Source organism: Anopheles maculipalpis, chromosome 2RL (genome assembly GCF_943734695.1).
Source record: "Anopheles maculipalpis chromosome 2RL, idAnoMacuDA_375_x, whole genome shotgun sequence".
Classification (NCBI taxonomy): domain Eukaryota; kingdom Metazoa; phylum Arthropoda; class Insecta; order Diptera; family Culicidae; genus Anopheles; species Anopheles maculipalpis.
The window spans coordinates 96,928,321-96,940,748 of NC_064871.1; the positions used below are offsets into that span (position 1 = coordinate 96,928,321).

The window sequence follows — 12,428 nt, forward strand, 5'->3', positions numbered from 1 at the left end:
CTTTATGGGTTGTTAAAAAAAGTATTTGTCAAATCGTTTGTTTGGGAACAGGGACGAGAGTTTTGAGACTCATTGAAGTCGTTTAAATCATCAAGATTTAAATGAACAATCGAATCAACAGTTTACTGTTGACTGTAAACTAGTCAAACACCTCATAAAGAAGGGAGTTTTATTCCTGATTATCATTCCAGGTCAATTTTCTTTGTCATTAGAAGCACGCAATCTGGTTTCATTTGACAGGTTGACTCACTCATTACACAATGCTAATCAACACGCCATTAGCGCAATTTTCTCATTCGGCTGAAAACAGTTCACAGACATCAATAATGACTTTGTTCAGTTCAGACACAACTAAAGCACCTTAATTGTTTATTGGAAAAAACTAACTAGTTGTGATTGCAAAAAAAAAAACAATACAAAAAGGCATCATTTAATATCATTCTGAATTATTTATGAGAATAAAACCTCACGAATAGGCAATCTATTGACGAGCATTTAATCTAGCTCATTAGCGTTAATCAGGTCTCGTCGTACCTGTCTAGTAAGTTCTTTCCTATCCCAGAACATCTTGCCAGAAGTGACTTCATAACACGTACACAAACCTGCACTGACGCACTGTCATTCATTCACTGTAGGAGATAATTTATTAAACAGATCGCAACAGCACTAAACGATCACGAACAACACGCGCACCTTATCGCATGGCTTTTGTTCAGAGCTAGGAGCGTCTTTAGAATAGTCCCGCTTTGTTCTGGAAGTAACACTCGGTCACTTTGTAGGCGGTTTCGCACGCATCTGCCTCCTGGAAGTTACAGTTCTTCACCAACGCCTCGATGCGGTCCCGTGGCATAAACTTGGACAGCTGCTCGATGATGGTCTTCTCCTGCAGCTGACCATCCTTGTCCATGAAGCCAGTTTTCTCAAAGAAACATTTCACCAAGCACTGTAGATGAGCAAGTTTTCAGTTAGTATGATGTTTAGGACATACTAATGGGACGCTATAGTCTCACCTTTATCTTGTTTCCGTTCGCATCCAGATCACTAGCCGAGAGAGAAGCAAGCGAATCCAACTTGAGTCCACTCTCAATGAGGCATTCTAGGGCGAATGCCTCTCCATTAGCAATTTTGCTTACATCTTCCAGATTTGGTGGACTCTAGAATATGAAACACAAGTTTTCTTTTAAATAACACAATTTCTTATCAGAATAACTCTCTACAACTTGATGCTTACTACTGGCTCGTCTGCTCCGGCCACGAGCGCGTCTAAACACACGACACTTAGCACAATAGCACACACTAAGAACTTCATTCTAACGCACCTGTTGCTGGAGTATCGACCCACAATGCATCTCTGGTGCATTTTTATACTACACCCCACCCCAAGGCTTCATGAACCTTGGGCGAGAGACATTCGATTTTCTTTCTCATCGCACCACAATAGCACAACAATAGGAATCGAGAAGTTATTCCAGTGCTGTGTTATCTTGCAGCTTCACAGGCAGATGGGGAGCAGCAGTAGCCGTCCGAACGGGTGTGTGGGGCCTCATCATTTGCATTGGAATTATGATAGGTTCTATGCGCGGGGCGGAGAAACAAAAGGGAAATTGAAACCGGATTGATGATTCATGGAGTAGAAATAAATATTTTAATGTTATCTATCGACTGGTGAGGGAGTCCGGTGGAAGTAGGCCAGTTCCCGGAACTGAGCTATTTGTTCGTGATGTATTTGCAATGGAAGAGCTCGTCTTTTATCATTCAAATGTTGCAATAGCTTTCATGGTTGTGATTAAGATTAAGCTATAATGAAGCTCGAAGAACTTACTTAGACGATACCCACTGAGTGGATTAAATCAAATATGTTGGATCTTTCAAACGCTTCTCACACTTTCAATCAAAATCGTATCATCTACGCAAACACCGCTCCATCACGGACATCGTGGTCACTATCCAACGGGTTAGAAACGTATCTATTCCATCTGGCACAACTTTGTACAAATTCATTCCCAAATGTAAGCTTACACAAACAAACCCAGGGATGCATCGTCGTATCGGACTACGAGTTACCTTGCCAAACGGCAGGTCAAAGGTGACGATTAGAATGACGCTCGGCTGACGTCCATTTCGGAAATTAGCTACTCACTGCCAAACACACGCAGCCCCAAGGTTGGTGAAGTGGTTTCATCGGAGGTTGTTAAAATATTTACCCAGAACTCCGAGATCTTGCTTGGAAATTGGTTCCGAACGGCTGTTCGCTGTCATTTAATACATCATCCGAGTACGAACGTGGCCTCTTGACATCCACGGTGGGCGTCTTGGGTAGTAAAGTTCCAGCAGTCGACGAGAGGATTTAAAGCAAAAACATGACGACGACCATCGACCACCAGCGTGTGTTGACTTTCGCTGTCTCCTAGCCCTGTCTCTGGAGTCAGTGAAAGATCAGATCCCATTCCCAGGGCTGAAACTTTGACATGTTATCTTCTTCCTGTTATCACCGTTATCCTTGCAGAAAGGTCGTACTCCAACCCATGACACGGTAGTAACCGTTTTATGTTGATGAAATATATATACATACACACATATATTGTGACAAGCCGTTTCAGGCTTGATGGAAATTATTCCCGATCTCCCCAGAGCCCATGTTCAAGACCGTGGGAGGTGTAACATGTTGCTTGCGATTGGCAGATTGGATCTGGGTCGGTTAGATCTGCCCGGATCGGTTAAAGGGACGATGGAAAATGGCATAATTAATCAATGCGGGCAAAGGTAAATTAAACGAAACACGACAAGTCTAATTCAATCTGGTCTTTCCGGTTTTCGGAACGGAATGGCCGACCCGACCAACGGCTCATCAAACGGTTACTTGTATCTTCATCACACAGTCCGGTGCGGGACAGGACAGGACACGTGAGTGGGCGCTGGGACACGATGGACACGTAGACATCGGATGGCCACAGCTGGAGCCACCGACCGAGGTAGGACCCGTCGTTTGAGGTTATGTTTGTCGGTATGTGTCCAAATCGGGCGTTAAGGTAGCTTGGTCGTCTGTCGCGACAAGAATCATTGGGTAGTTTGAGGTTTTACTGAATGGCTGATCGTTTTCCGCTCACTCTTTCTTTCTCTCTCTCTCACTCTCTTTCACTGACGGTGGCAACATCTGATGACAAATGATGTGCCATTTACAAATTGATTCGAATGGAATTAATTTTGCAATTTTGCAACTGGCCGGACGACCGGTGATCGATTAGAAGGCGCACATTGTGGACAGAAAAAGGTCCGCTAGAGGAGAACCTGATAATAGTGCAAAGCTGGCCGATAGCGACGGTGGTGGGTTCGGTTGATTAAGGTTCGGTTTTGTGTGTCTTCCCTCATCAGGAAATAAGGACCGGATGTAAACGGTAGCGGTTGTTGCTTTCCGGAAGCACAGATTAGTTGGGATGAATCTAGTCGATAAACGGATGGAATTAATCGGTGCTGAATAGTGTATCAGAATTACTGAAAAATGGATAAAACTGCGTCAAAAAACAAATCTTCAGGAAAACTTATATAAAAATGCTTTTAAATCATTGAGAATATTTAGTGAAAAGGCTCAGAATATCCACAAAAATTAAAATAAACAACTTTTAATGTTTGACAAGTGTCCATTCCCAAAAAAGTCTACTATTTTCGATACAAAACCACATTCACAGATAAATATGCAGCACAGATGGCTCCATCGCTTGTTCAATATGGACAGCCTGTCAGAGATCACATTCGAAATGGACATCCGACTAGTTCTGCTGTCAGGTAAACGAGCTTTTCCCAACCAAAAAAACAAAGCTCCATTGGTCCAGTCCTTGTGAGAGAATAACAATGCGGCCAACCAAACCACCCTCCGCCTGGAACCCTGGAACACCACTCCTCACCAGCTGGTAGGCTGGTTGGTGGTTGATTAGTTTCTTATCGGTGCTGATGTCACGACAACAATGTTGAAATGTTCTGGCATCCTTGTTGATTGATGGGGACGGCTTGTTTCGGTATCCTTTTTTTCGTATCGCTTTTGCAGCAAATGGGATTTCGGGTTTTGAGGGTTTTCTTCCAGCGTGGTACCGTTTGCTGATGGTTCTTCAAGTTGAAAGAGAGAAAAGCGAACATTCCTAAATGTAAAACATGAAACAGGGGTAGCTTCCGGCCTTTCGGTTCTTGTCGATGTTGTGCCTTTTTGATAGAACGAATTGACAGTTTTCTTTTTTGGGAATGCTAATTAAGGCAATCGAAGATTTGACAGGGAGAGCAAAGATAGGAGAAGCGGGCTTACCAATCTGTGGTTGGAAGTGGAGTTTTTGGGGGTTTCATCGTAAAACCAATCAGAAACATGTGTCACTTGAATTACTTTTCTTGTTCTGTAGCTTCTTTTCTTGATTGGTTCCTGTGAACGGTTTCCAATGATTGATCTTGTTTTTGGAACTTTTTCAAGAGTTTGTTGTTATCTCCGCGCGCAATTAAAGACAGGCATGTTTTCAGTTATCACAAAAATGTAGGAGCTTTTAATAAATAATTTAATAACAAAATTTTAGCAACCAAAACAAATCGAGTCCCAAAGGAGAGTTTCAATGCCAGCAGACGACGATCTTAGACGACAGCACCCTTGGCAGCGTAGATGCACTGGTACGCCTTGAAGGCCGTCTCGCAAGGATTGGATTCCTTGTGGTTGCACTTCTTCACCAGTCCCTCCACCTTTGCCCGGTCGTGATCGACCGACAGCTTCTCGATGACCGTCTTCTCATCAATCTCGCCCTTGTCCGTCATGAAGCCGGCCTTCTCCAGGAAGCACTTGGCGAAGCACTTGGTCTTGTCGTCGGCACCGGCAAAATCACCACCCTTCAGCTTGGCCGCCGTCTCCGGTGGTACACCGGATGTCTTGACGCATTCGGCCGCGTATGCTTCCGCCTTCTTTTTCTGGTCAATGGTGAGGGCCTACGAAGCAACAAGAAATGGGATTTGAAGCTATGCGCTGACGGTCAGGTACAGTGAGTGCCGCTACTTACGAAAGTGCCAGCGATCAGGGCAACGACAGCAATAGCGACGAATGTCTTCATGGTGGAGGTGTGGAGGGTGAACTTCAATTCCTCAGGACTCAGTGAGCTCAAGCTTATCAGACGATTGCTGGTAGATGACTGATGCTGGAACGAAGATTTATCGTCGCTTTATATAGCACTGAGCTCCGAGAATCGGGTTTCTCAGAATACTTAGAATGATTTAATGTGAGGGAAGGTTCGAAACCTGACGTGCTCAAGGAGTCCAACAACCGGCCACCATCAAGGTTGGCCCACCCAAGCGCGTAGAAGTCCGTCAACCTCGATGGCTGTGGCTAAGCTGAGCTGTCATCGGAAGGGAAGTTAATGCACTTCGCTGCACCACGAGCGCATACTGCACACGTTACGCCAGACGGAAGTACTTCTACCGCAAACTCCGGATAAAAAGCAATTATAATAAGTCAACACGAAACGTTTTGAGACTGCTTCGGAGCTTTACATTGTAATAGAGCGAGAGAAAAAAAAATAGATAATTAACCTAGCCAAAGTACAAACCTATGTAGCACACAGACACAGTCACAGACAACCGGACACCGGATGCGGAACCTTGAACTTGAACTAGTAAAAACTGTACAGCCTTACGTGTACCCATGCTGGTCACGCGGGTCGCGTGATTGACGCGGTTAGCCGCGAAATTCGCGTCTATCGTAGGCTGTTGCTGTTGGAAACGGCGCCAACTAGGATGGCGGTTTTTTTCTGCTGCTTTTCTATTAATCTCCACTGCAACCGCAGATCACCTCGTTTGCTGTGTAAGAGCAATTACCGTTGACGCTGGAATAGTGAAAAGCTGTAACCTACATCCGGATGCAAGGTAATTGGTTCGGTCGGAAATAGACGAGGCGTGAAAAAGATTAACAAGCGTTGATGGACGAGTGATTTAGATTGAGGTGCAATTGATCGCTGAAAGGTAATATTTAATATTTGGGACTGATATTTTTCTCATATTGTAAGCAAATCGTTTTGACTGCAAAAGGGGAAAGAACAATTGTAATGAAGCATTGCTGCATAATATCATGCTTTTCTGCATCTGCTTTCGGGTGCAACAGGAAAGTAGACAAACATAAAACTTGTTGAAATGGGCAAACAATAAACATTGTGTCAGTTTCAATTTAGCCATGGTTTCAATTGCCAAATAAAAAGCCATTCAATGCTATTTATTTCACACCAACACGCGTTGTAAGAGCAGAAACAAATTTTCCCCCGAAAAACCGATAAATATTTCCCAAACCCTGGTAAAACAGGAACCCTCATTTTGCTGTCCACTCATATACACCAGCACCGGCGGTTGAGCTGATTGGCGCCGAGAGAAAACCGAACTGGGTTTAATTAGGGTAAGCACACAATTGAAAACCGCCCCTTTTGCCAACAAAAAACCCCAATGTTGTTAAGCGTCTCTAAACAGTACGCTATATTAGCCCACAGGACAAATAGAGTTGAAAAACGTCCACCCAGCACCACCACCACCACCACCACCGACCACGAATCGCGAACAGCAGGAACATCAATTATTGTCGCGCTGGATAATCACACAAATTATGCACAACAATAAATTGCACCAGAAGGTGGCGAGAGGGTTTGGACGGGGTTTGCCGAACTCCCTCAGCGACGCTGATCGATTGTTTCGTGGGATGCTTGGCTCGGGGAACGAATGGTAAATTATTTAAAATCCTAGTCACGGCACCACTCATGGCTACCATGACCAACGCACGAATTAAGCCGAAATTGAATGTCAAATGGTAAAAGGTCTTTATTGTACGCGCCAAAAAGCATATGCTCCACTTCCCAGAAAGTGTTAAGGGACCGTTTCGTCAAGTTCGTCTGGAGGATTCCCAATTCACATCGACTTCAAATATATAGGTCAACTGCAACTATTTCCCATGCTGCTGCCCATGTGATGGACACATCACAAGTAACATCAGGGGAAATGCAAATTTTCCATCAACATTTTCTCAATTAGCTTCCGGACATGGTTATGTACACACACGCGCGCGTGTGTGTGGCCAAAGAATAGTGCATTTGTGGCCATCAGCACGCAGCGTGTCTGTGTTACCATTCGATTGCTAGCGCGTCGTTTATAAATGCTTCAGCACAGCTGATGCAAAGTGCATGGCGATTGGAATTATATTTTCATTAGACTTTTCCCCTCATTTTTGTTCAGTTTATCTCTTGCTTGCCCACGACCTACAGTGAGGTCAGGTGGGCTATCTTTCGAAAAGTGTATTTTAATTCTATTTTAATCTTCAACCCGACACCAACCTCGTTCAACAACCGGTTAGCGGTCGCGACAGTGGTGGTGGTGCAAAGAGAGGCGTAATTACAGCGTAGTTGAAGCGTTTATCGGTTGCTAATCGTTCATCAACGATTTGACTTTCAACGGGGTGGAGTAGCACGGAGCACACCGGAGGGAAAATCGCTTTCACTAACGGAAGAACGGGAAGGGAAGAGAAGTATTAGCGTGCGTGTAGGTGAATTGTGCGAAAATTGATCGTTTTGCGTACGGTTTCTAAGGGCGGTTCAAAGAAATCTCCTTCACCGGGTGGATATCCCGTCGGGACTATTAGAATTAATTGTAGCAGCTGTAGTTAACGGTAGCGAACATGCATGAAAAGGGCAATAGGTTTCAACATTGAATCGTCGATCGAAATATGGTTAATGTCGGAAATGTCGTAGGAGAAGATGTGTCCGGAAGAAAAGAGCAATACATAAATTCTGTGACGATTCTCAACGACCTTTCAAACTTCGTCCAAATGAACGTTTAGCTTCTATGAATGAAGTCATCATAAGATAAAGTTCAGTTACCACTATTACTTGCCACTTTATCACTGTGACCATTGCAATTACTATTCACTCAAACACTCGATAGTAATAAATTTTCATTATTCACTTTCTTTCTCTTTCTTAATAACTTAATGAACTTCGCTTAGCTCAGTACAAAGTGCGTTCTTATCAGTCTTTTATGGCAGTATAAAAAGCTAGTGAAATGTCTTAGAATTCACCATACTGCAGTTTGTCTTCTGAACGTCTAAAAGTCCCTACCTTTTCGCAACAATGAAAACTATCGCTTGTCTAGTGCTCGCCAGTGCTATCGTTGCCTGCGCCACGGTAAGTTTCGCACCCAGCAGTTCTTTCTTTCATGCACTGTTCGTCCACTGATGATAGAAGCTCATCGTTGCAGGCCGCCATTACCGAGGAGCAGCGTGATGCCGCTCGTCAGCTGGCGGGCAAATGTATGCAGCAGACCGGTGCTACGGAAGATGACGTGAACCGGCTTCGATCGGGTGACACTGAGAATGCCGATCGCAATACGCGGTGCTTCGTGCAGTGTTTCTTCCAGGGTGCCGGATTCGTCGATCAGGACGGTAACGTGCAGACGGAAGAGTTGACCCAGAAGCTGGCCAGTGAGTACGGGCAGGAGAAGGCCGACGAATTGGTCGCCCGTTGTCGCAACAATGCTGGTCCGGATGCTTGCGAGCGTTCGTTCCGTCTGCTGCAGTGTTACATGGAGAACCGCGCTACGCTGATGTTCTAAAGGTGATGTCTTCCTGATCAAGACTTCAAACTGACCACAAAATCCCACGCAAATGTCTACAACTTGCTCTGGATTGCTTCCGATCTCTCTTCTGATCTCCCACAAAGCAAACCAATAAAACAAAATCTTGCACCATGAACGATGGAGAAAGTTTATGCTATCTGTACTCTCTGGGCGTCTTTTCCGAGTGTCTAGATTCGGGCAGGTTTTTTTGGGTTTCCTGTTTTCACACCCAACAAAAATTCCTCCAAAACCAGGCCCAGCATCTCACAGCTTGGTTCAGTTTTAGTTTGACTATCGAAAGGTGAATATGGAACGGTTGGGTCTCGGGCGTTTAGTGTCATTGATCGCGATCGTGTTGCTGGTGCGAACATGCGTGAGTATTCTTTAGGATCTCGAACAAGCAAGCAAGACAACGCCTGTGGATCTCAAAACCTTTCACCTTACAAACAGAGTGGCCAAGACATTCTGGGATCGTACTTTAGGTGTCGCAATGAGTTTGAAGTCGAACCAAGTGTCTTTGAAGCATTACGCACGGGTGACTTCTCCGTGAGGAACCCCTTTGTCGAGGTAAGAAACTCATTGAATTCGACGCGCAAAAAAAACCTACATGATAGCTTTGAACCTTCGTTTCGTCGCAGTGCTTTGGTGAATGCTTTGTGAAGCGAGCTGGCTTCATGAATGATAACTTCACTTTCAACCGGGACACGATCATGCGCTTCATGAGTCGCTTCGTGTCGAAGGAGATAGCGGAGGTCGTGTACAAAAACTGCACCGAGAACGTGATACCGACGTACTGTGTTACCGCGTTCGAGGTGTACCAGTGCATCTACGAGAACACGTCCAAGAAGTGGGACAGCCGAAAATAGGCGCCAGTGTGCGACGAGGGTGGGAAAAGCTCCAATGCGAAATGCCTCAATAAACCTGTTTTCTGTACAGGAAGTGTGTGTGTGTGTGTGTGTTTGTGTGATTGATATTTGTTTGCAAATCTTCTTCAATAAGGTGGTCCGAACAAAAGTGAAGCATTGATGAAAAAAAAGCTCTCCATTGAGATTATGTATTCCGTTTTCGAAGTCATCGCCTTCCGATCGCGCTATCGGGAGCATCGGGGTTAAACCGTTATGTTTCCTACATTTCGCGGCCCCCGTCCATTGGGGTTGCCCACCCAACTAACGCAATGTAGGAGGAGAGATAAAGAGAGCGAAAGAAAATAAACCGGTAGTCAAGAGACGCCGAAACAGATCGGTCTCACGCGCAATGTTTAGCCTCACGATGATACATCTGTAACGATCACCTCCCCCCCCACGGGTGGGTGAAAGAATGGAGGTCGAAAGAAAGAAAGCACACCAAACCACACATGTCGTGGAGTTGTGCGTTTGGTGAAGAAGATTTCTGCGTTTGGGGCCCAGTATGCTTCGGACCACCACGGTCACTGGACAGCGCGGGAAGACTTTACAAACGACAGCAGACACCAACAAGGTTTACAGGTCAAGTGCGGTGTACTCGCGACAGTGTGACAAATTGCGCAGAAAACTGTGACTGGCCGTGGTTTATTTGTCTGTGGAGAAAGTGCTAAATTGTCATGGGTGTTTTCGAGAGTTGGTGCTTGTTGGTGATTGGATTCGGTGTGGTGCTGCTGCTAGCTGGACAGAGTTGTGTAAGTGCCGACATATTTATTGCGTTCTTGCAAGCTCTGATGAACTTTCTTTTTATAGCAAGCGCAAGACTTCAAAGGTGCAATCGATCACTGCACGAAAGACTTCGAAATGGACATGGACATCGTGGTATCGCTAAAGTATGGCGATTTTACTGAGCGAGATCCACTTATAGAGGTAAAGCCGGTTGATTATGTTGACAACAACATGAGTACTGCAAGTCACCTGAATATTACGCTTGCAAAGTGTGCGGAGCCCTATCCCTGAATATCTTTAAACTCTCATTCTATTCACCAACTTTTCCAGTGCTTTACCGAATGTCTAATGAAGAAATCAGGCTTCATGTACGATGATTATACCTACAACAAAACGCTGATCATCGGTTTCGCCGGTCGATATCTGGAACCGGAGGGGGTACGTCACTACATCTTCATGTCGACCTCTCGTCTCTAAGTGTTTCCCTCTCTTGCCCTTGTTTTTCGACAGGCCCAAGCCGTGTACGATAACTGCATCGATCGTTTCGGTCAGACGGTGTGCGTTACGGGGTTCGAGATGTACCAGTGCATCCACGAGACGGCCGTCTCCGAGTGGGTCTCAACCAACTTCTAAAGCAACCCCTTCTGAAAGCAACCGGAAGATCACGGCCATGGTCATCCTCCACCATGTTTCTATTGGCGTCTTGCTCGAACGGCGCTGCATCGCGCTGGACGCATCTGATTACCGTGTATAGTTAGGCGTTATTGTGTTTTTAGTTTGTTTGATCTTTTTTTTCGCTTTGTTTATGTATTATAAGACAATCCTAGCATGTAAGTGCAACGTGAAGCCAAAAAAGAATGACTTTTGACTATTTCACTCGTTAAATAAAGTCGGATCATCGTCCAACCGTCGCAACACATACGCACACGCATGTAATTGGTGGCTATTGGGCACCGTGCAGCTTTTTGCTGACTCGCGATCAGTTTCAGCTTTTGCAGAGGAAGGACCGTGTGCGTCATATTTTGCCGTGGGAACGAGCGGATGGAAGAGTGGAGCGGATCGGTATCTAAAAACCTAATAACAACGACGACGAACCGCGACGATCATCGCATGCAAGATCTTCCAACCGAATGTAGTTGAAGGTCGTTCTGGTGGCGGCCGATCCGATGCGCAGATAGTAATTATTTGCCCATCATTCGTCTGCGAATGGTTTTGAAACGCTTCGAGAACGAACTGTTTACGTTGTTGGTTTTAGTGCCAGCATTTGCCGGTCAGCTCTGCCTATAAAAGGGGTCTTGAGGTGGTTCGGAAGGCATTAGTTCTGTTTTAGACTTTTTGTGAAGATGAAGCTACTGTTGGTTCCCGTGCTGCTTGCCGTGTGCGTTGGAGCTCAGGTACGTGGTTAAAGATGTTCCGACGAATAAGGGTCAGTTTGATTGAAAATCTACTCCAAACAGCCTCTAACCAGTGAACAGATGAAGAAGGCAGAAGGATTCGCCCTCGGATGTTTGGAGCAACACAAGAATCTCAACAAGGAACATCTGGTGCTACTACGGGATGGTGACTTCTCGAAGGTAGATGCCGACACGAAGTGCTTCCTGCGCTGTTTCCTTCAGCAGGCCAACTTCATGGATGCATCCGGCAAGCTTCAGAATGATTACGCCATCGAGCGGCTCTCGTTGAACCAAGAAAAGTCCAAAGTGGAAGCGCTGGTAAAGAAGTGCAGTACCGGAGTGGAGGTAGAGGACAGCTGTGAGACGGCATTCCGCGCCGTAGAGTGTTACCATCGGGAGAAGGCTTCGCTGCTGTGATATCGATGGCGCAAGAACGATCGTCAGCTCGTGATGGATGCACCGGGATAGAAAGTCCTGTGTTCCGGTGCAAATTTGTGCATGTGATTAAACGTGATTTTTAAACAAAACATTTCTGATTATTCCTGTTCTTGATGGTGGAGAATGTTGGCACGCTTACCAGGAAGGATACAGAGTGAAATGTTCTCGAGGGCGCAATGTGTCGCTCATTATCTCACAAAACATCCTGCCGTGGACGAGAGCCATTTCCGTCGCACAATTCAATCTCTGTGCGGCTCTATTGCGAAAGCTTCAGGAAATGCCTCAGGAGCACGGCTGCGGTAGTTATGTCGGTCAAGATGGTCTTTCCTGTGCCGAGAAAACAATCAGTACAAATACCATCGCA

At 45.5% G+C, this 12,428-nt stretch overlaps 6 protein-coding genes across 6 annotated transcripts; 4 read left to right on the top strand and 2 right to left on the bottom strand.

Annotated features, from left to right (window-relative positions):
• Positions 1-671: 671 nt before the first annotated feature.
• On the bottom strand, positions 672-1,384 carry LOC126568551 (general odorant-binding protein 56d-like). The gene is made up of 3 exons (XM_050225048.1): positions 1,232-1,384; positions 1,011-1,154; positions 672-943 (listed from the first exon to the last, which is right to left on the bottom strand). The coding sequence occupies exons 1-3, from the start codon at positions 1,358-1,360 to the stop codon at positions 731-733; spliced, it is 486 nt and encodes a 161-aa protein (XP_050081005.1). The 5' UTR covers positions 1,361-1,384; the 3' UTR covers positions 672-730.
• Positions 1,385-4,521: 3,137 nt separating this feature from the next.
• LOC126568587 (general odorant-binding protein 56d-like) lies at positions 4,522-5,169 on the bottom strand. The gene is made up of 2 exons (XM_050225085.1): positions 5,025-5,169; positions 4,522-4,953 (listed from the first exon to the last, which is right to left on the bottom strand). The coding sequence occupies exons 1-2, from the start codon at positions 5,073-5,075 to the stop codon at positions 4,609-4,611; spliced, it is 396 nt and encodes a 131-aa protein (XP_050081042.1). The 5' UTR covers positions 5,076-5,169; the 3' UTR covers positions 4,522-4,608.
• A 2,899-nt stretch (positions 5,170-8,068) lies between these two features.
• LOC126568582 (general odorant-binding protein 56d-like) lies at positions 8,069-8,609 on the top strand. The gene is made up of 2 exons (XM_050225080.1): positions 8,069-8,174; positions 8,248-8,609. The coding sequence occupies exons 1-2, from the start codon at positions 8,121-8,123 to the stop codon at positions 8,599-8,601; spliced, it is 408 nt and encodes a 135-aa protein (XP_050081037.1). The 5' UTR covers positions 8,069-8,120; the 3' UTR covers positions 8,602-8,609.
• A 302-nt stretch (positions 8,610-8,911) lies between these two features.
• On the top strand, positions 8,912-9,470 carry LOC126568596 (general odorant-binding protein 56d-like). The gene is made up of 3 exons (XM_050225095.1): positions 8,912-8,977; positions 9,055-9,171; positions 9,243-9,470. The coding sequence occupies exons 1-3, from the start codon at positions 8,912-8,914 to the stop codon at positions 9,468-9,470; spliced, it is 411 nt and encodes a 136-aa protein (XP_050081052.1).
• Positions 9,471-10,182: 712 nt separating this feature from the next.
• LOC126568731 (uncharacterized) lies at positions 10,183-10,910 on the top strand. The gene is made up of 4 exons (XM_050225247.1): positions 10,183-10,258; positions 10,317-10,433; positions 10,563-10,670; positions 10,743-10,910. Exons 1-4 carry the CDS (start codon positions 10,184-10,186, stop codon positions 10,863-10,865), a joined length of 423 nt encoding a protein of 140 aa, XP_050081204.1. The 5' UTR covers position 10,183; the 3' UTR covers positions 10,866-10,910.
• Positions 10,911-11,503: 593 nt separating this feature from the next.
• LOC126568583 (general odorant-binding protein 56d-like) lies at positions 11,504-12,133 on the top strand. The gene is made up of 2 exons (XM_050225081.1): positions 11,504-11,626; positions 11,690-12,133. The coding sequence occupies exons 1-2, from the start codon at positions 11,576-11,578 to the stop codon at positions 12,041-12,043; spliced, it is 405 nt and encodes a 134-aa protein (XP_050081038.1). The 5' UTR covers positions 11,504-11,575; the 3' UTR covers positions 12,044-12,133.
• Positions 12,134-12,428: the final 295 nt, after the last annotated feature.

Excerpts from the sequence above, each read along its gene's own strand:
- LOC126568551 (XM_050225048.1), bottom strand. The coding sequence starts at position 1,360 with ATGCACCAGAGATGCATTGTGGGTCGATACTCCAGCAACAGGTGCGTT. Across the intron at positions 1,155-1,231 it reads CCGGAGCAGACGAGCCAGTA|AGTCCACCAAATCTGGAAGA; the intron begins GTAAGCATCAAG and ends TTCATATTCTAG. Across the intron at positions 944-1,010 it reads CGAACGGAAACAAGATAAAG|TGCTTGGTGAAATGTTTCTT; the intron begins GTGAGACTATAG and ends GCTCATCTACAG.
- LOC126568587 (XM_050225085.1), bottom strand. The coding sequence starts at position 5,075 with ATGAAGACATTCGTCGCTATTGCTGTCGTTGCCCTGATCGCTGGCACT. Across the intron at positions 4,954-5,024 it reads CCCTGATCGCTGGCACTTTC|GCCCTCACCATTGACCAGAA; the intron begins GTAAGTAGCGGC and ends GTTGCTTCGTAG.
- LOC126568582 (XM_050225080.1), top strand. The coding sequence starts at position 8,121 with ATGAAAACTATCGCTTGTCTAGTGCTCGCCAGTGCTATCGTTGCCTGC. Across the intron at positions 8,175-8,247 it reads CTATCGTTGCCTGCGCCACG|GCCGCCATTACCGAGGAGCA; the intron begins GTAAGTTTCGCA and ends TCATCGTTGCAG.
- LOC126568596 (XM_050225095.1), top strand. The coding sequence starts at position 8,912 with ATGGAACGGTTGGGTCTCGGGCGTTTAGTGTCATTGATCGCGATCGTG. Across the intron at positions 8,978-9,054 it reads TGTTGCTGGTGCGAACATGC|AGTGGCCAAGACATTCTGGG; the intron begins GTGAGTATTCTT and ends CCTTACAAACAG. Across the intron at positions 9,172-9,242 it reads TGAGGAACCCCTTTGTCGAG|TGCTTTGGTGAATGCTTTGT; the intron begins GTAAGAAACTCA and ends GTTTCGTCGCAG.
- LOC126568731 (XM_050225247.1), top strand. The coding sequence starts at position 10,184 with ATGGGTGTTTTCGAGAGTTGGTGCTTGTTGGTGATTGGATTCGGTGTG. Across the intron at positions 10,259-10,316 it reads TGCTAGCTGGACAGAGTTGT|CAAGCGCAAGACTTCAAAGG; the intron begins GTAAGTGCCGAC and ends TTCTTTTTATAG. Across the intron at positions 10,434-10,562 it reads AGCGAGATCCACTTATAGAG|TGCTTTACCGAATGTCTAAT; the intron begins GTAAAGCCGGTT and ends CAACTTTTCCAG.
- LOC126568583 (XM_050225081.1), top strand. The coding sequence starts at position 11,576 with ATGAAGCTACTGTTGGTTCCCGTGCTGCTTGCCGTGTGCGTTGGAGCT. Across the intron at positions 11,627-11,689 it reads CCGTGTGCGTTGGAGCTCAG|CCTCTAACCAGTGAACAGAT; the intron begins GTACGTGGTTAA and ends TACTCCAAACAG.